Consider the following 21,546-nt stretch of genomic DNA (forward strand, 5'->3'; position numbering starts at 1 on the left):
AATGGAATAATTATTTGCTGGTAAAAACGATTCAATTAATTTTAATAATATTAAATTTTTACAAAAAAATTGATTCCGATATTTTTTAATTGTTTGTTATGTTGTGGACACAACCGTGTTAAGATAAAACATACCTCGAATTTTCAATGTTCGGCCATTTTTGAATGTTTTTTAGTCTTTTTATCTAAAAATAAAATTTTACAGAAAGCAACGATAATTATTGACTAAATGCTTCTAATAGTTCAGTGGTTAGCTATTTTTCTTATTCTTATAAAAAGAAGAAGAAGGTTAGCTATTTTTATGATATAAAGGTCGTGATAAAATAAATAAGCATTTTAAAAATATAAATGTAACCTACTGTAGAGAATCAATGAACTCGGTAAGTAAAATGAAAATAAAATAACAAAAAAACAAAGACTAAAACAAAAATTTATTGATTTAAAAAAAACATATTGAAAAAAATAAATAAAATATACCTAAAGTTCTAAAAAAATAAATAAATAAAATATACCTAAAGTTCTATTCCTAAGTTTATACCTGACAGTCCTAATCCTTTTCTAAGTGCTCATCAAAGCGTCAGGAGAGAGTGAGAGAACAGCCGGGTAGCCACCACACAAACATAGCCTGCACCAGTTAGTCTTGAAATAGATGTTGTAAAAGACAGTCGCTGTTTAAAGTTCAAATTGTCTGCCGTGTGTTCTAAACGGTTATTCCGATTTTGTCGCGTGTGAAAAGATGATTAGAAGAGACTACGTTCACCCTCGAGAATCTGCGCTGGCCGAAGATCGTTCAATGGTTCACGACAATGGCCCGGCCGGTAGAGAACATCGCGCTCCCAACCAGTAAGTTTGAAAAATTGTTTTAACAAATTTGCAAGAATCTACGCTAAATGAAACATGGCGACCAGCCGATCAATTTTTTCTCGGCCACAAAATCGTTTTGTGTTGTTTATGTGTGTGTTGATGATCACCACTCTGTTGAATCACCGTTTTTCCTATCGGTTGTGATGGTATGTGCGAGTTGAAACTCACCATACTCAGTGAACCGTTGATGCGGACGTTTGTATTAGTGTGTTGTTTCATTTACTTCCCGTTTCGCATTCTTTTCATTTTCGAGCGAACAGCGGAACGCATCATAATGTACTGTGCGCTTTTCATTCATAATGAGAGAAGTAAAAAAAATGCAAGGTACATAAGTCGAGTGCTTTGAAGTATGCTGTAAAAAAAATCAACAACGGGATACTTTTGTTGCGAGTATTTATGTGGTGTCTACAATTCCATATTTTTACTACCGGACAATTAAATAGCAGCAGAAAAGCAGATTCCCAATCGATAATAGTTCATAAAAAAACTGACAACCACTTTATTATCATCGATTATCGTTTACTTGACTTGGTTTACAGTGCAGTTACGTTGTGTTGATGAATCCTAAGCAGAATACTGGTCGCTTGATTCACGATTTTCAGAAAACGACACTAGTTTCTGTAGGTGTTCTATTTCATTCATGCAGGTGATAATTAAGTCTACATTTACTACTAACTATAATATGTCAACAAATCGCAAAGATAGTCCGCTTTAAGTAAATGAAATTATTAATAAAAGACAAATGATTTTCTGCTTTCCGACAAAGGTGGAAATTTGATATTTTATTGCAACAAAGTTAGTGAATCGAATGTATAATTTTAATCCTTCAGCTATTTTGGGTAGACACGAAGCCGCTTATGTATAGTAATTGTATAGTGATAGTATGGTTACTTATGAAGCGCAGAATACTATGGGTTTATGTCTAAACAATTAACAATGAATCAACATAATTTGACGCCACTATATTTGAATGTGATTGTTATTGAATTTGACCGCGATATAATCTGCCACCACGGCTGAGCCCCATATTTGCCAAGTCGTCTTGTACCTATCCTGCCATTCTAGGTTGCGCTCCCTACCTAAGTAAGTATCATATTAACGGGCATATATGTACTATGTTGTATGCAGTTAACATATTTTCATAAAGCTTCAAATATGTTTTATATTTAAATTATATGGTATCGTTTAAATTTATTTCCCATTTAGCAGTAGTATTTATGCATTCAATAATTTTCATGATACATACTCAACATATGACAATGACTCAAGTTGCTGTAAGCACACTTGTACTTGTACTCGATCGGGTTTAAACCACAGTTATTTGTTCAAAAGGAAATATAATAATTAATATGATAGTTGGCTCTGTTCAAGGTTCAATTTCAGGTTCGATTTTTTTTCATGTTAACTAATCTACGAAGATTTGAATTATAATTACCGAAACTATTCGGTAAATCGTATTGTACTATAGGGTATACGTATGGTCAAGGAGTTCCGCAATTTTTTAATTATTCAATAGGCTGTGGCTAAATTGAACGAGCTTCAGGCAGAATTTGTCCATGTTTATTAAATGGGTTTTCTATTCGTTATAATCTCCTACGGGTTTATACAATATATTTTCATGTGAAAATTATGAATAAGATTGTGAAAATCGTGATAAACTCAAACTATTATTTGCATGGAAATTTTGCATGGGCAGTTTGATAGTACAACTGAGCCTAGTTAGGTCAGTTGAAATCCAGTTCTGGAGTGGACTGGTCAGTAGTTTGAAAGTACTACTGGGCCGAGTTAGGTCAGCTGAAATCCGGTTCTGGAGTGGACTGGTTAGCAGTTTGTAAGTACTACTGGGCCGAGTTGGTCAGTTAAAATCCAGTTCTGGAGTGGACTGGTCAGTAGTTTGAAAGTACTACTGGACCTAGTTAGGTCAGTTGAAATCCAGTTCTGGAGTGGACTGGTCAGTAGTTTGAAAGTACTACTGGGCCGAGTTAGGTCAGCTGAAATCGAGTTCTGGAGTGGACTGGTCAGCAGTTTGAAAGTACTACTGGGCCTAGTTAGGTCAGTTGAAATCCAGTTCTGGAGTGGACTGGTCAGTAGTTTGAAAGTACTACTGGGCCGAGTTAGGTCAGCTGAAATCCAGTTCTGGAGTGGACTGGTCAGCAGTTTGAAAGTACTACTGGGCCTAGTTAGGTCAGTTGAAATCCAGTTCTGGAGTGGACTGGTCAGTAGTTTGAAAGTACTACTGGGCCTAGTTAGGTCAGCAAATCCAGTTCTGGAGTGGACTGGTCAATGGTTTGAAAGTACTACTGACCGAGTTAGTCAGTTGAAATCCAGTTCTGGAGTGGACTGGTCAGTAGTTTGAAAGTACTACTGACCTAGTTAGGTCAGTTGAAATCCAGTTCTGGAGTGGACTGGTCAGCAGTTTGAAAGTATTACTGGGCCGAGTTAGGTCAGCTGAAATCCAGTTCGGGAGTGGACTGGTCAGCAGTTTGAAAGTACTACTGGGCCTAGTTAGGTCAGTTGAACCAGTTCTGGAGTGGACTGGTCAGTAGTTTGAAAGTACTACTGGGCCTAGTTAGGCCAGTTAAAATCCAGTTCTGGAGTGGACTGGTCAGTAGTTTGAAAGTACTACTGGGCCATGTTAGGTCAGTTGAAATCCAGTTCTGGAGTGGACTGGTCAGTAGTTTGACAGTACTACTGGGCCGAGTTAGGTCAGTTAAAATCCAGTTCTGGGGTGAACTGGTCAGTAGTTTGAAAGTACTACTGGGCCATGTTAGGTCAGTTGAAATCCAGTTCTGGAGTGGACTGGTCAGTAGTTCGAAAATACTACTGGGGCGAGTCAGCTCAGTTGAAATCCAGTTCTGAAGCGGACTGGTCAGTAGTTCGGAAGTACTACTGGGCCGAGATAGGTCAGTTGAAATCTTGATCTGGAGTGAACTAAGGAGAGACAAACTTGGAAGGTTCAATTATAGAAGTGAACCGATAATAGTTTCAAATATTGCTGAGCTTATCTTATGAATTGGAATCCAGTTCAGGAATAAACTGAGTAAAGACGAATTTGCAATCACTTGGGTTGTTGGCAACAAAAGGCATTATTACCAAAACTTATAATCTGAATAATAAACCGATTGACTGTTTATGTCTGATAATATTTGTACAGCTTCTCGATTGAATTATATTCTTTTTATTGCCTTCAGATCATCGATCGAAGTGGTACATGCCATTCCGTCATCAGAGGAAGATGCTTTGGAGGTTGAGCGTAAGCGGAACGCGGAACTTTCGTTGAAATTGCGGAAGGTCAAGGCCAGGAACAAACAGCTAATGACATCGAACGCGGTTTCCATAAATCCTAAGTCAACCCGTGTTCAGTCTACCATTCGAGATACGTACACAAGCAATAATTCGTTATCAACATCCATGAACAACCTTTCGTTCGCCACGTTGAACATTGCGGAATGTAGACCCATGGAGGGTGAAGATGATATAGATAGGCGTTCTTTTGAGAACTGGCGTACATTACTAGAAGCTTCAATGCAACTTGTTGGGGTAACAGACGAAGTTACAAAGATGAGTATTTTCCGTATCAAAGCAGGACCAAAGCTTCTGGACCTTCTGATAATATGGGCTCATCTAGCACATCCGGCAATAATCCGTATTCAAGCGCGATGAGTCGACTAATGGATTTTTTGGTTCACGCGATAACACTCTACTTCACCGACAGAAACTTCGATCGTTGACTCAGATTGTCGGTGAATCGGATGTCAACATATAGAAACGTGTCATCAACCCAGCAAAGCTTTGCAATTATGATGACAACCAGATTATAGAAAATGTGGCAGATGTGATCCAATCACATGCACTTAACTTCAGTATTCGCGAAATGGGTAGAAAAATTTTGAGGAAAGGAGGAAGTCTTGCAGTAATACTAGAAAAAGCGCGAGCTATCGAAATCGCAAAGAAAAACGAGGAGTTGTTCGCCAAGTCTCACACACAACAGGCCCACGTTGCGCCAGTTTCTTCCGGATATTCATCAGGGTCCAGTCGAATTGAGTCTCATTACGCTCGCCCGGAATACGATCACCAGTATCAGTCGCCTGTTGGAAGTCAGACAAGATTCGTCAATCAACAAATCAGACCTAGCAGACAAGGTTTTCATCGGGATACAACCTCGCAGCCGAAATATAAACCTTGTTGGCGTTGCTTGGGTAGATATCACTTAGCTTCTTCATGCTCAGCGGCGGACAAAGTCTGTCGAACTTGTCTACGGAAGGGACACTTGGCCAAAGCTTGCAGCCAATCACGAGAAACACAAAACGAAAGGCGCTCAATGGTAATGATGGTACCGTCGGACCGGCACCGAAGAAAATTGCCATGATTACCAAGGACGAGTCTCCGGAGGATTCTAACGTAAGTCATATTGTGTAATTCTCGATACGGTTGTGCTACTGTTTAGCATACTACATTTCCATTGATTATTTTTCACATTAGTTGTGATTTTATAAACACACTTATTCTTGAATTCAATTCACTTACATTGAAATAAATAAAACAATACCAGATAGCGCTTTATTTTTTGTATAGAACAAAAAGTCAATATTTACAAATGAATTGAATAAACACTGGGTGTTTCTTGCGTTGTTTCAGGCAACGGAAGCGATGGTCAATGAGGTGCCTGTTTCACAGTTAGGGATTGAAAATGGGGCTTGTATTGAAGGACGTGTTGCAGGATTGTCTGTTAACTTTCTGATCGACTCTGGAGCCGAAGTTAATACAATCAATGGAGACATTTTTCGAGAAATAATGAGCAACGATCAATCACGAGCGGCCATCTTTAACGTCCAAACAGGTTCAGATAAGGTATTGAAGGGTTACGCGGCCAATAGCAATATCAATGTCCTGGCCAATTTCGTTGCTGAACTTATTATCTCCGAGGATCGTCCAGTATTACTGGAAAAGTTTTACGCTGTAGATCAGGCTAGGTCTCTCTTAAGTAGAAGTACTGCATTTCGGTATAGCATTTTGCAAGTTGGATTCAGGGTGCCAGTTATGAACGATGATAGTTCAAGATCTAGTCCTACGCCTGGAGAAATTCTTTCAGTTTCAGGAACAAAGGAGTTTCCTAAATTTAATGTTCCGCCTGTTATACTAGCTTACGACAAGAACAAGCTTCCGTCAAGAAGCATTTATACTAGTATTCCACCAGCATTTAAGAAGGAAGCGAAGCGTAGATTGGATGAATTGTTGGCGGCAGGAATAATTGAACCGGTAGCAGACGGTATGGAAAAATCCTTTTGTTCTTCTTTGCTCGTAGTACCGAAAGGGAGAGACGATATAAGGTTTGTTCATATAGTAGTAGTAATATTTTGTTAATAATTTGCGTGTTATTGACTAGGCTGGTAGTGGACCTGAGAGGTCCGAACAAGAGTATCATCAGATCCCCCTTCAAGATGCCAACTCTTGAAGCGATATTGGCTGAGCTACACGGAGCAACCTACTTTCTACACTTGATTTATCATGCATTTTTTCACATAGTTTTGGATGAAAGATCTCGACACCTCACCAATTTCTTCGCTGGTGATGCGACTTATCGATTCAAAAGGTTGCCCTTTGGGCTATGTAATGCCCCAGACATATTCCAGGAAGTTTGCCAGACAGTAATACTTTCTGGTTGTCAAGGAGTCGTGAGTTATTTGGATGACTTCTTAGTTTTCGGCCGCACTAAGGAGGAGCACGATAGAAATTTGGAAGAGGTATGTCAATAATCTGTAAATTTATCTTGAAGTTAGCCTGACCCTTGCTGTTATCAATAGGTGCTTCGTCGTCTTCGCGAGCACAACGTTTGTCTTAACGAGAAGAAATGTGTTTTCGGTGAGACTTCTGTTAAGTTCATAGGATTCACAATGTCCAGCGAAGGCCTTATGGTAGAAGAAGAGAAGTTGAAAGCCATTAAAAACTTCCGTAGACCGGAGACGCAGTCAGAGGTTAAGAGTTTCCTGGGTTTAATAAATTTCGTTGAGCGCTTCATTATCAAGCGGGCAGATAAAACGGAGAAGTTGCGGAGTTGGCTAAATCAGAAACCTTCTATTGACTGAGGACGAAGAAAACGAGTTTAACTTTCTCAGGGATGATGCGCTCACTTCAGTCCTGAAACTGGGTTATTTCTGCAGCGATGATGAGACAGACGTCTTTGTGGATGCTTCGCCAAGCGGGCTCGGTGCTGTCCTTGTCCAATACGACAAAGAGGGTAAACCGAGGATAATCTCTTGTGCGTCGAAAGCGTTAACGGAATCGGAAAGAAAATATCCACAGACTCAGAAAGAGTCATTAGCTATTGTGTGGGGAGTAGAAAGATTTTCCTTTTATTTAACTGGCAAGTCTTTTTCGATCCGAACAGACTCTGAGGCAAACCAGTTTATTTTCGGTGAAGGAAGAAAAGTCAACAAGCGAGCTCTTTCTAGAGCGGAGGCATGGGCGCTAAGACTCCAGCCTTTCGACTTCACGATAAAACGAGTTCCCGGACATATGAACGTAGCAGATGTGCTCTCGAGGCTTATCAGCAAAGCACAATGTGATCCTCCTTTGATGATGCAGACGATAAACATGTTCTTTACGCTCTTGATGCTGGTTGTATGGATATTTCATGGAGCGATATCGAAAGCGGTTCCGAAACAGATGAAGAACTGATGGCAGTTCGCGCGGCTATTGTTTCTAACGATTGGCCAAATTCATTGCGTCGGTACCAGCTTCATCGATCGGATCTACGCTTCGTTGGATCAACCGTATTTAAAGAAGATAAGGTACTACTTCCAACAAGTCTTCGTCGGCGAGCATTGGAGGCCGCTCATCAAGGCCATCTTGGTACAGCAGCAATGAAGCGCATCGTTCGCGAATATTTTTGGTGGCCTGACGTCAGCTTCGCGGTAGAAAAATTTGTCAAATCTTGTCAAACTTGTTTAGTGATTTCTAGAAAACCCACCGATACCACTCTCAAGCCGCACTCTTCCTGACGGACCTTGGGAGATTCTTCAAATCGATTTTTAACAGTACGCGGATGTGGCACTGGAGAGTTCTTGATCATAGTCGATACTTATTCGAGATTTTTGTCTGTTGTGGAAATTGGTGCCATAACTGCAAGTAACACGATTGCCGCTCTATCTAAGGCATTCGAAACTTGGGGCCTCCCAATGATTATTCAGAGTGACAATGGACCACCGTTCTTAGTTCAGAGTTCATCGAACATTGGGAGCGAAAAGGAGTGCGAGTTAGAAAGTCCATTCCTCTGAGTGCTCAATCCAATGGTGCCGTGGAGCGTCAGAATCAAGGCATTCTGAAGGCCCTCGCAGGCAGTAAAGAAGATTCGACTAATTGGAGAAGCGCTCTTGACCGGTATGTTCATGTCCATAATACGATTAAGCCACATTCGCGGCTCGGAATAACGCCCTTTGAGCTCCTTGTGGGCTGGAAATACCGTGGGTCATTTCCTGCGCTGTGGAGTCAAAATCCATCAAGGAATTAGATCGCAATGATGTTAGAGAACGGGATTCCTTGACCAAGCTGATTAGCAAAAGCTATGCAGATAGATGTAGAGGAGCTAAACCATCAACTATCAAAGCCGGTGACGTAGTGGTAATGGCGATTCCACGACCTAACAAAACTGATCCGTTATTTTCAAGAGAACGATACACAGTGTTGATGCGTGAAGGAGCAAAGGTTGTGATCCGTAGTGGCAGAGGCGTACAGTACGTCAGGAACGTCCAGGACATCAAGCTGGTTCCTGAAAAGGATTATGACGCGAATGAAAATGATCTCGATAGCAACGATGTGACAGAAGATGAAGCTGTAGTGGATGATGCAGCAGAAAAGGATGTTGAAGATAGACCTGTTGTGTTCACCGATACAGAATTCGAAATAACTAACAACGATGCGGGTGCGAGTCGAAATTACCGCCCTTATTCGAATGTCGTAAATGCTCAAGAAGCACCATCTACCGCACAAAAGACTCACGTTACTTCTACCAGGCCTAAACGAATAATAAGAAAACCTGAAAAATTTAAGGACATGTTTGTTTACCACGTTTCTAACGGTTCCCATCTTGAGTAAATTATTCTATGGACATCTTTGTAATTAAATATAGTAATTACCTTATTCAATTGTAATGCGATTTTTTGGTTCAATATGAAGGGGAAACCAAAACAGGTAATGTATTTTACATACAATTAATTCGATTTCAATTTTCACTTACTACTTCTAGTATAAATTTATATTTTCAAATAAATAAAACACAGAGAATATCAAATGTTATGAGAAATGGGAGCGTTTTTTTATTATTTTGCCTTTTTCTCCTTGACAAATCCCTTGCGGTTAGAAATTATGTGTTTTGAATCCTATTTATATGTATTTATGTTTAATAGGAGTAGATGAGAGGGAGATTGTAGAGAATCAATGAACTCGGTAAGTAAAATGAAAGTAAAATAACAAAAAACAAGTTTCACAATGGAAAAATTATTTTCTGCTAAAAACAATTCAATCAATTTTAATTCAATTTTTACAAAAAAATATTTTCCGATATTTTTTAATTGTTTGTTATGTTGTAGACACAGCGGTCTTTAGATAAAACATACCTCGTATTTTCAATGTTCGGCCCTTTTCGAATGTTTTTTAGTATTTTTATCTAAAAATAAAATTTTACAGGAAGCAATGATAATTGTTGACAAAATGCTTTTAATAGTTCAGTGGTTAGCTATTTTTTCTTATTCTTATAAGAAGAAGAAGGTTAGCTATTTTTATGATATAAGGGTCGCGATAGAAAAAAATATTTTAAAAATATAAATATAACCTACTGTAGAGAATCAATGAACTCGGTAAGTAAAATGAAAGTAAAATAACAAAAAACAAGGACTAAAACAAAAATTTATTGATTAAAAAAAAAACATATTAAAAAAAATAAATAAAATATACCTAAAGTTCTAAAAAAAAAAAAAAGAATAAAATATACCTAAAGTTCTATTCCTAAGTTTATACCTGACAGTCCTAATCCTTTTCTAAGTGCTCATCAAAGCGTCAGGAGAGAGTGAGAGAACAGCCGGGTAGCCACCACACAAACATAGCCTGCACCAGTCAGTCTTGAAATAGATGTTGTAAAAGACAGTCGCTGTTTAAAGTTCAAATTGTCTGCCGTGTGTTCTAAACGGTTATTCCGATTTTGTCGCGTGTGAAAAGATGATTAGAAGAGACTACGTTCACCCTCGAGAATCTGCGCTGGCCGAAGATCGTTCAATGGTCTACGACACCTACGTTAACATTCGCGGAGAGTAAACTTTCATCCGATATAAAAAGAAAGGAACACTGTCTTCAACCAGAGGTCGCCCAGACCACCACAGACTGAACACTTAAACACCTAGCATGAGACAACGGACAGGACACATAACACCCAGTGGACCAGTGGAGAGTTTTTCGATCACGAAAATTTTCCTCCTTACCGGGGCGAGAATCGAACCCACGCTCCATAGCACATGCACCTACGATTGACGTCGCTAACCGCACGGCCACGAAGCGGAAGACTATATGTATGTATATTGTAAGCCGTGTGTCAACGTAAATCGAAATTCCCTGAAAAGAATAATGTTCGAGAGCTAGTTCAAGTGGGTTTGAAATTCAGTTGGGTCTGGTGTTTTGATTGCAAACCGCTTGTGATGGATTCAAATGCGTTACACTACACATACTGGCTATTGATTGATCTATTGATCTTCTTAATGAAGTTTCAAAAAATCTTAATCTTTAATAACGCTTGTCATAAGACGAGTTCGTACAATTCCATTTAATTCCACCACTTGATTGTACCTTTTAAGATACGTATTTTGACCTCAACAGTAAGGCCATCTTCAGTGTCTTGTACTTGACTCGACTTGTACGAGACACGGCCTTACTGTTGAGGTCGAAAAACGTATCTGTCAAAGGTACAGTGGTGGAATTAAATGGTATTGTACGAATTCGTCTTATGACAAGTGTTATTAAAGATTAAGATTTTTTGAAACGAATTCGTCTTATGACAAGTAAAGACATCCCACTAAAAGCTCAAAATAATTTTCTCATCTTTAATAACGATCACGTCAAAGTAAACACACGATCTACCGTAGTGTGAGACATCGTACTCTCTCCGTTGAGTCTTCCTGATTAAAGACCCTATTATTATAGATTCCATTAACGAACGTAGGCGAAGGCGAATGTAGCTAAACCCACTGTCAGTTAGTGTAGCCAAACGAGCAACATGTCACAATTCGTAATCCGCGTAGGACATGTCCTACTTGTTCCACCCACTACTGGCGCCACTGTAGGTCAAACAAAAGATATTTATATATAAGATTCAAAGAATATATTGCAGAAGTAAGTAGGGGAAACAGATAAGGGATTAAATTATGAATTTAGATGTAAGGTATTTATTTATTACCAGACTAAGCCCGGAGTGGCCTGTGCTCCACATAAAAGTCTTCCCCATTCAGCTCGGTTCATGGCTGCACTTCGCCAACCACGCAGTCTGCGGAGGGTCCGCAAATAGTCCTCCACCTGATCGATTCACCTTGCCCACTGTGCAACTCTGTCTTCTTGTTCCCGTCAGAACGTTGTCGAGGACCATTTTCACCGGATTACTGACCGACATTCTGGCTACGTGCCCGGCCTTCAGATTTTCGCGGTGTGAACGATGGATGGTTCTCCCAACAGCTGATGCAACTCGTGGTTCATTCGCCTCCTCCACGTACCGTCCGCCACCTGCGCCCACCATAGATGGTACGCAACACTTTCCTTCGAAAACTCCCAGTGCGCGTTGGTCCTCCACGAGCATCGTCTAGGTCTCGTGTCTGTAGAGGACTACCGGTCTAATAATGGTTTTGTAGATAGTCAGTTTGGTACGGCGGCGTACTCTATTCGATCGGAGCGTCTTGCGGAGTCCAAAGTACGTACGATTTCCAGCCACTATGCGTCTCCGAATTTCTCTGCTGGTATCGTTATCGTCGGCCACCAGTGAGCCCAAGTTCACGAATTCTTCAACCACCCCTGATTTCTGTCATTACTAATCCGTTTAGCTTCGCCTTTCAGTATGATGTAGGCTTCCTCCATCCTCTCATAGTTACGTGCTATGATATCTGCTGCCGTGGCAACGAAATAATTTTGCATAGACGTTTCCGTAATTGTAACCTTTATTTTCCCACTCAGAAGATCGGGTTCGGGGTAGGGTTAGATATTTCTTATTAGTTGATAAGAACTTCGTTTTAGTACCCCAGTTATTGTGTTCATTAACATTCTAATTTTAAGTACTTACGTTTAGTGTCTCTAGTTATCAGCAAATTTTATAGGGAAATTAGATTTGTTCACGCTGGGGTGCTGAAATAGCATTTATATTAGTTGCACAATAGCGTATAGGCTTTAAACCGTTTTACATGTCATTTTTTGTATGTTTGTTTAAGTTTAGGTATAATTTTGGTCTAAGAGCATGGAATATCCTTCCCCTCGGATATGTTACCTTGCCGCGGTGGGTCGCCTTACGCCATTAGCACTGAGATGGCAACCAAAGACATATCCTGTCGTGGTGGTATCACATGCTGACTATTTTTGTTTAGTGCCGCGTTACATATCTGGCATTGACGCACTAATTTACGGCATTTGCATGTGATCCAACGGACATCGTGTCTTGGAGCCTTGAATGGTAGTGCAGTCAGGCAGAGGCCTTTTTCATCAGTGATAATGATGTGAGTTCTCTTCTTTTCGGCAATACTTTTCTGATGCGTTCCCTGTGACGCTGAGTCGTAGCCACGCTTACATTTAGCTAGCTAGGCATTTATTGAAAAACAAAGTATTCAAGACATTCGTAGGGAATCGACTGCTGGATTCACTGAGTAGAAGTTTTTTTCAAAACTAGGAACGTGGTGCCAGTTTTATTTTGTTATGCCTCACTTTGAAGAGCAATAATAAAAAATACCACACATTATAATGATGGTATATGAACAATCTTATAACAGCTTCATTTTCGATAATTTTTACAAATAGATAGGCAATAGGCGTGATGAAGCTTTAGTTTGCCACCGAAAAGTGAATCCTATAGCTGACCTTGATTAGAACTTAATAGATAATCACCGTAATTAATCAACGATAAAGCTTCTTGTTAGAACTATAAGTTTAAAGCTATAAGCAACCTTGACAAAAAATATAATGGAACAAACTAAGTTCTCTAGCAGTTTCCACTTTCACATGATACAACCTACATTGAGTTTGTAGTGTCGACACAGCTTAAAAACATTGACGAAACAATGACTTATGTAAACAAAGTGATTTGACGAACGCATAACCTACACTCAGAGCAAACAAAGACAATTAATTTTCGTTCTGCATAAATAAAAGTTATAAAATAGAACACTAATACCACAGACAAACAGACGTAACACTACAGAAATTCCCATCGACTATGACTTCAACGCTCAATTTGAATTTGATCGATTGCGCGTTTCACAACTAGAGGCGCTAGCGACGAAACACTTCGAGTTTGACATTTCACCCAGCGCCTTCTGGTAACGATGTCATACGAAATATTGTTTCGTGTAACATGCTCGCAAGATGGTGATAGAGCAGTTGGGCGATGGATTTTTCTGAAAAATGTTCAAGCTGTTACGTCTATTTGTCTGTGCTAATACGCATTTTTTTATATTTTCAATGTGGTCACAAAAAGCTAACATTAAATAACTTATAATTGTACTATATGACGAAGTGGCCTTTCAAACCACATCAGCTGCTTCCAAAGCAAAAAAGAAGACATTGCATTTTAAACATTGCTTTTAATAACTAGAAAAACGTTGTGCTAGAAATCTTGAAATTATCATTTTAACCTTTGATCATTGACTAGTTTGCATTCAATTACATTTTGCATTAGTGTCGAGTCGATTCCAAATCCGAACCTCACTTTACCCCATCCTTATCCTACCTCTTGGCGTTCAAGTGGTCTGCAAAGACTCTTCTGCCATTACCCTCTCTATTATCGGCCTTGGATTGACTTGCGCTCTCATTGCCCCACCAAACGCTGCAAAATGAAAATGAAAATGAAAATTTTGGTCTAAGAGCATGAAATATCAAATTACTGCAACTTTAACTGTAGAAAAAAGGTGTTATGATAAAGTTATATTATATAATTTGGTAATTCACATATGCACACCTCACTGCCTGATGACTTCAATTTTTGCTGGCTAATGATAAGTGACGTTTTTTCCTAAGTATTTCAATGTAGATAATAGTTCAACGTTATCTTAGTGTTTGTTCAATAAACTGATCGTTAAAGGGGGATAACACCTAGCGAATCTTGATTATTCAATATTTGAAATAGACACATTTCTTATGCACCGTTTAGATGTGCTACATTTTGATGGAAGTTCGTTGCTAGCGGCTTTGGTACGCAACAATATCAATGTCGTCGGCGAAACCAAATAACTGGACGGATTTCGTGAAAATCGTACCACTCGTGTCAATCCCTGCCCTTCGTATTACTCCCTCCAAAGCGATGTTGAAAGGCAGACACGAAAGACCATCACCTTGCCGTAACCCTCTACGCGTTTCGAATGGACTCGAGAATGCCCCTAAAACTCGAACTACGCACATCACCCGATCCATCGTCGCCTTGATCAACCGTATCAGTTTATCCGGAAATCCGTTTTCGTGCATTAGCTGCCATAGCTGGTCCCGATCGATTGTATCATATGCGGCTTTGAAGTCGATAAATAGATGATGTGTGGGCACGTTGTATTCGCGGCATTTCTGCAATACCTGACGTATGGCGAACACCTGGTCTGTGGTAGAGCGTTCACCCATAAATCCCGCCTGGTACTGCCCCACGAACTCTCTTGCAATTGGTGTTAGTCGGCGGCATAAAATTTGGGAGAGTAACTTGTAGGCGGCGTACAGCAATGTGATTGCGCGGTAGTTGCTACAATCCTACAATCCAGCTTTTGTAGATGGGACACACGACACCTTCCATCCACTCCTGCGGCAGAACATCATCTTCCTAAATCAACCTTGGTAATTACCCAGCGCAGCGCTTCTAGCCAGTGCCTCACCACCGTGATTAAACAGCTCTCCTGGTAGTTGGTCAACTCCAGGGGCTTTGTTGTTTTTCAGCCGGCCGCTCTCCTCCTGGATTTCCTGGAGATTCGGAGCCGAATGTTGTATGTCCTGCACGCGTGCTCCTAGGTTCAACCATACCGCCACCGTTGTTTGCCATATCGCCATTCAGGTGCTCTTCGTAGTGCTGCTGCCACCTTTGGATCACCTCACGCTCGTTTGTAAGAAGGTTCCGTTAATGTCCTAACACATATCGGGCTGTGGCACGTGGCCCTTACGTGAACAGTTTAACTTCTCATAGAACTTTCGTGCGTTATTAGCGTGGTACAGTTCCTCCGTCTCTTCACGGTCTCGATCTTCCTGCTGGGGCTTTTCCTCCGGAAAACGAGTTTTTTCTGTTCCGCGTATCGTGCCTTGTTCGCCCTCGTGTGGTGCTGCAGCAATCTTGCCCATGCTGCATTCTTCTCCTCAACTAACTGCTCACATTCGCCGTCATACCAGTCGTTTCTCTGATCCGGAGGCACCGTGCCTAGTGCAGCGGTTGCAGTGCTTCCAATGGCGGATCGAATATCTCCAGCCATCTTTAAGAGATACTGCGCCTAGCTGCTCTTCCGTTGGGAGTGCCACTTCCAGCTGCTGCGCGTAGTCTTGGGCTAGTCTACCGTCTCGTAGCCGCTCAATGTTTAGCCGCGGCGGACGACTCCGACGCGTGTTGTACACAGTCGAGAGGCGTGGCACGCGCCGCACTGTGGTCAGAATATAATGAAATCATTGCATTAAGTGATAATCCATTAGGGTTGCGTCATAGAAGTTTGGTGTTTTCCACAAAGATGTTGCGTGATAAATAGACCTTCACATAGTGATAAAAAAAAAAGTTTGAAATTCTGTCGCTAGGGCGGCGCTTCAACCAACTTGATGATGATTAAGCATGATAGAACGATGATGTCTTCAGCAAAATTCAAGAATTTAGTATTATGTTCAACTCTTGGGAAGAAACCATATTTGAAAAAGGTTTTGCTTCTGAGATACAATGTATTTTGTGTAAAAAATGTTAAATATCTTGGCTGTGCATATGCACAGCATATGTTTCGAAATGGACAAATTTGCGAAGAAGAATCCACGTGTCTTGGAGGGACTCGAACCCTCAACCTCCTACTCTCTAGATAGGCGTGATAACCCCTACACAACAAGACCACTTAAAGGTCACGTTTGCGGAAAAGCCATCAGAATCCGAGTACCAACCTCCACCGCGGTTAGCTCTCTTTTTTGCAGATTGAATATCTTTCGGATGCTTGATTTGTCCAATCTCCACATGTGCTTTACTATTGTATATCCACAGCCAAGCGAGTGCACATTGTTTATTAAACGAGAGGATCAGACTCCATGCCCCCCAGTAACTGTTCATGGGACGGTATAGAATGCGAATTCAATCGCACTCTGCTGTGCCAAAGGCTTGCTTGGCTAAAGCATTTGATGAGTTTGATTGCCTTTTACGTAAGCGGTTGCGCATTGGCGTAGCCAGAGGGGGGCAGGGGGGAGGGGGGCCGTCGCCCCCCCTAAATGGTGGAAAGATTTAACGGCTACTGAAATGAATTCGCTTAAACATGTGCACTTTACGATCCAATCATATTCAGAAATAGGTTTTTGAAATTCAAAAGATTCTCAAAAAAACTTATAAGGGTATCCAGGATCCATACTATATGAAATTTCAAAACAACTCAAAACATTTCGGGCTCAAGAATTCTCCTAGAAATCCTCTAGGAACTCCCCTAGGAACTTCTAAATTCCTCTGGAAAGTTATCGACAAATTCCTCTTGAAAAATCGTTTGAAAATCCTTCTCCTGTATGTAAATCAACTATTTTCTTTTAGGAAATTCATGTGGAAATTTCTTGAAGATTTCTTTTCTTCCCTTCAAGTTTTACTTAGACATTTCGTCGGCTATTCTTCCAGAAAATCTGCGACATTTCCTTCAGGAATGCATTCTAGAGTTCCTCCAAGAATACATACAGAATTTCCTCCCAAAATTCCACTAGAAGTTTCTTCAGTAATTTATGACGGAAATCCTCCGATTTGCTCCATAATTTCATCTGCTAATATATAAGAAACTGCTCCGGGCATTTCTCCAGGAACTCTTCCTTAAATTCCTCCGGGATAGCTTCCAGAACTTTTTCCGGGAATACCTCTATGAATTCAATAGCGAAATTCTCTAGAATTACATTTTGGAATTCTTTCTGCAATTATTTCAGAATATCCTTCAGGAATTCCTCTAGAAATTTCTTTAGGAATTTCTCCAAGAATTCGTTCAAGTATTTCCCCGGAAATTCTTCTCTTACTTCAGGAATTTCTCCGGGATTTTTTCCGCGAAATTGTCCTAGAATTCTTTCCGGACTTCACTCGGAATTTACTCCAGAATTTCATTCGGAAATTAATGTTAGAGTTACTCCAGGATATCTTCCAAGAGTTCTTCCAGGAATTTCTTCAGAACCAACAAAAAACAGCAATTCATCTAGGAATACTTTCTGGATTTCATCTGGAAATTTCTGCATTAATTCCTCCTCTGATATTTCTCCAGAAATTCCTTCATGAACTTCTCCAATAATTATTTCAGTACTACCTTGTGAGAATTCCTCTGGAAGTGCTTGTGAGAGTTCCTCCGGGAGCTCCTCCAGGAGTTTTCAAAAGTTCCTCTAGTAATCTCTCCAGGAACTTCACAGGGATTCTTTGAGGATATTTGGCAGGAATTTCAAGGAAAATGGGATTTTGGAAGTTCAACTCCGGGTATTCCATCGGCTGTTCCTCTGAAAAATTTTCCGGGAGTTCCACTAGTAGTCCCTCCGGAAATTCATTCAGACTTTCTTTCAGGAGTTCATTAAGGCTTTCTTTGGGAATATATCTACAAATTCCTTCAGAAGTTCCTCAGGAAAATTTCTCTGAAAGCTCCTCCGGGAGGTCCTTTAAGAATTCTTCCAGGAGTTTGTCCTGAATTCATTCAGAAGTTCTTACGAGAGTTCCTCCAGGATTTCCACCGGAAATTGTTCCTGTAGTTCTTCAATAAATTCATCTAGAAGTTCCTCTGGCAGTTCTTCCGAAAATTCCTCTGATACTTTCTCCGGGAATTCCTACATAAATTCCTCTGGGAGTTCCTCCGAAATTACTCAGGAGTTCCGGTGAAACTCCTGGAGAAATGCTCATAAAACTGCTGGTGGATCTTCCGGGGAATTCACGTAGAAACTGCCGGAGGAGCTCCTGTAAGAACTCCTGGAAGAATTTCAGGAGAAACTCCTAGAAGAATTCCTAGAGGACCTCGGAGAACTCCCAGAAAAACTATCGGAAGAACTTCTGGAGGAATTTCAGCTAATTTTCTGAAGAAAGCCTAAATGATTTCCTGAAAAAAGCCTGAATAATCTCCTGGAAGAGCTACTGATGGTGGGAACAATTCCGGAGGAATTCTCAAAGAAAATCCTGGGAGTAATTTTTAAATGAACTCTCCGGGAGGAACTGCCAAAGCTGAATCTACCAGAAGACTTCTCGGAAAAATCTTGGAGAATTTGTCTTATAGGACAAATCTCATCTAGTTGGAAACCTTTGTAGGGGTATGTAGTAGACTATCATCATCATCATCAGAGGACCTCCAGGAGAATTCCTTGAAGAGCCTCCCAGGATGAATTCTCGGAGGAGCTTCTGGAGGAATTTTCTATATAACTCCCCGGAAGAATTTTCAGAGAGCTCCTGTAGGAACCGCTGATAGAACAACCGGAATAATTCTCGGAGGAAATCCTGAGGAATTCTTGGAGGATCTCAAGCCGGTTGAACTCCTGAAGAACTCCTGAAGAAATTTTCGAAGAAACTCCTGCATGGATGGCAACAGTGGAAGCCAGTTTCCACCGGAATTCTTTCTGGATTTCTCTCGGAATTAATCTAGAACCTCCAAAAATTCCATTGTTGATTTCATTTTCGGTATAATTTCTGCATAAATTTTCGGTGGAATTCCTGGAGAAATTCTTCGAAATTTTTGGCAAGAAATTATTCGAAACTTCTACGGAAAAAAATATGGAATTTACACAGGAAGTTCGGAGGATTTTTCGGCGAAATTCTCAGAAATGTTTATTGGCATACCCTGCGGAATTTCCACGGAATATTCTTAGGGAGTTCCACGGTGCAATTTTTTCAGATTTTTTTATGGAGAAAAACAGCATTTGAAAGAATTATCTTGAAGAATTTTGTAGAACTTATGAAAGAATTCGTGAGAGGATTTCTTGGAGTAAATAATGGTGGAATTTTCGGTCAATTCCCTGGCGAAATTGATGGTGGAATTCCTGAAGACATTACTCGAAGAAAATTGTTGGAGGCATTCCTGAAAGTAATCCGGGCGTGAATGCGTCACGTTTATTGGCATTACATTTTATTAGTACAAAACGCCGCATTTCAACGCTGACGCGCAATGCGCTGTTGAGATTCAGCCTTTACTGTTGGTTGTGGACTTGGTTTCAAAGTGTTTGCAGCTTTGAAGAAAAATGTACTAAGCACTAATATTCATGCGTTTCTTGGCAAAATCACCATAAAACTACGATTCAGAAGACCTAAAAATTTGGTTCTCTAATCGAAATCCTGGCTACGCCCATGCCGGTTGCGTGTACTCAGACGACTAATGACGCAGGAAAAGACCGACACCTGATTACAATTAATTGCATATTATTCGGCACCTCGGCTGGCCGGAAACCATTTTTTGTTAAATACCTATGTTTCGAAATGGACAAAGTTGTTGAGTTGTTGAATAATATGCAATTAATTGTAAAAATGTACCAATTAATGCCATGATTTCATGCTGTTCGACCACAGTGCGCCGCTGTTCGAGTTTTCCACGCCGGTTGTATTCTGAATAATTTTCCGTCCGAATTCCGAAAACTGTCAAGTCGATATTTCTAAGAAATGTTTAGTAAAATGTTTTCTGCTCGGCAACAATAGAATTTTGCTATGGGATTAAGACTAAGGTTACTGAGCCGTCATTCAGGTCACACGACGAGAAAGACGGCCACGTGCTCGTACCACCCCCCAGTAATAAAAACCACCCACCGAGGAGAAAAGCAGTCTCCAGCTGGATGGGGAAGTATTTCGTTTCAAAACCACATCATCCAATAGCGAAGACATTATAATTATATTCGGTGGATGCTTCATTTGGTTGTATTTCGCTTTAGTTTTCGAAAAAAAACTGCCTTTGGTAATGATGCGCCATAAGAGGAATTCGGCGACGCATTCTCACGCTCTTTTATATCTCTTTTATATTTAAGAGAGCGTGAGGTAAATCATCTTGTGCTTCCGTTTCAGTTACATGCTCCTCCAAATATAAATCGAGACTAACCCGCAGGCAAGCTGGCGCCATTACCGCTCGAAAAACTGAATAGGGTTGGGGCCCAAAAGCTAAGAACACCAGATGATTGGACAGCTCAATATTTCAGCTAACTCAAACAATTGTAATACATGAGTTGGGAATTTGGCTTTCTAGTTTCACTTTCCAATGTCTAACTTTACTAACACGCGATATGAGTAAAACTGTAACGTTATTCGATCTTTTGATATATTTAACCGGTAACGTGAAAGGTGACAATAACTACAAGACTACGATGTACGTCAACGTACTGTAACATTGCCACCGACTGTAAGCAAGGAAGATTTGAATTAACTTTCTTATAGTCCTTGAGAAATATTTCTCCACGTTTCTTTGGTCTCCTGTTGGAACTATTAAATCTCTTACTATTCTGGGATGCTTTCAAACGTTTTTTTAAAATCGCATCACTATAAAACCCTTCCTAAACAATCAATTGGTAGGTGGTCAGTGATTTTCATACTTAATTGCTTAACTTTGATAACGTAAAATTGTCGCCTTCCATTAAATAAGCTTTTTATGCCATAGAGGATATTACTCAACAATTGATGGTCATCCCATAGCAAAATTGGTGGTCTAGTGACTACCGCTTCTGCCTCAAAAGCAGGAGGTCGTCGTGGGTTCATTTCAGGCTCGTCCCTTTCCTAATTTTTATTTCTATTTTAGTTATTTCTGTATTTCACATTCTACTAAAACGATTCCTAATGTTCTCTCACACAAACAGTTAAAAAAAACCTCCCGTGGCACCTATGAGAGGTCGTAGTAGAGCTCTCTGCATCTTTCTTAAGTATGTGTCCTACTAATCATCCTTCCCTGGACGTGGCTAGAATAGATCTCGATTGTTGCAGGGTGCATTACTTCCATGTAAGGTATAGTTGATTTGTCCCAAATCAATATCTGTGATGGGATCTATTATCATACAATAGTCCAGGATTGTATCACCTACGAATTTAGACGAACTGCTTAAAGGCTCCCCAGATCAAGCGATTTCATCGCCGACGACGCAAGTAGTCGCGATTTCATCTTGGTCGCTGCAACACAATTGTATTTACGCTTCCATATTACCGACGACAGTCTGTCGCCAAGCGATAGAATCTCGCAACTGCCCATCGCGTGTGTTTGGGACTAAGGCTCAAATTGTCATCCAGTCATTGACGAGGAAGATAGCCGATGCTTACCACCACCATTTTTTCCCAGAGGAAATCGAT

General features: G+C 40.4%; 1 protein-coding gene across 1 annotated transcript; it reads left to right on the top strand.

The window, feature by feature from the left end:
- Positions 1–628: 628 nt before the first annotated feature.
- Positions 629–4,526, top strand: LOC134210206 (uncharacterized). Its single transcript, XM_062686243.1, has 2 exons — positions 629–842; positions 4,055–4,526. Exons 1-2 carry the CDS (start codon positions 736–738, stop codon positions 4,524–4,526), a joined length of 579 nt encoding a protein of 192 aa, XP_062542227.1. The 5' UTR covers positions 629–735.
- The last annotated feature ends 17,020 nt before the right edge of the window (positions 4,527–21,546 follow it).

This window comes from Armigeres subalbatus, chromosome 2, assembly GCF_024139115.2.
Source record: "Armigeres subalbatus isolate Guangzhou_Male chromosome 2, GZ_Asu_2, whole genome shotgun sequence".
In the NCBI taxonomy this organism is placed as follows: domain Eukaryota; kingdom Metazoa; phylum Arthropoda; class Insecta; order Diptera; family Culicidae; genus Armigeres; species Armigeres subalbatus.

What these genes read in the sequence shown, in the direction of transcription:
- LOC134210206 (XM_062686243.1), top strand. Translation starts at nt 736, where the DNA reads ATGATTAGAAGAGACTACGTTCACCCTCGAGAATCTGCGCTGGCCGAA. An exon ending in GAACATCGCGCTCCCAACCA is followed by an intron (nt 843 to 4,054) that starts GTAAGTTTGAAA and finishes TATTGCCTTCAG; the next exon opens with ATCATCGATCGAAGTGGTAC.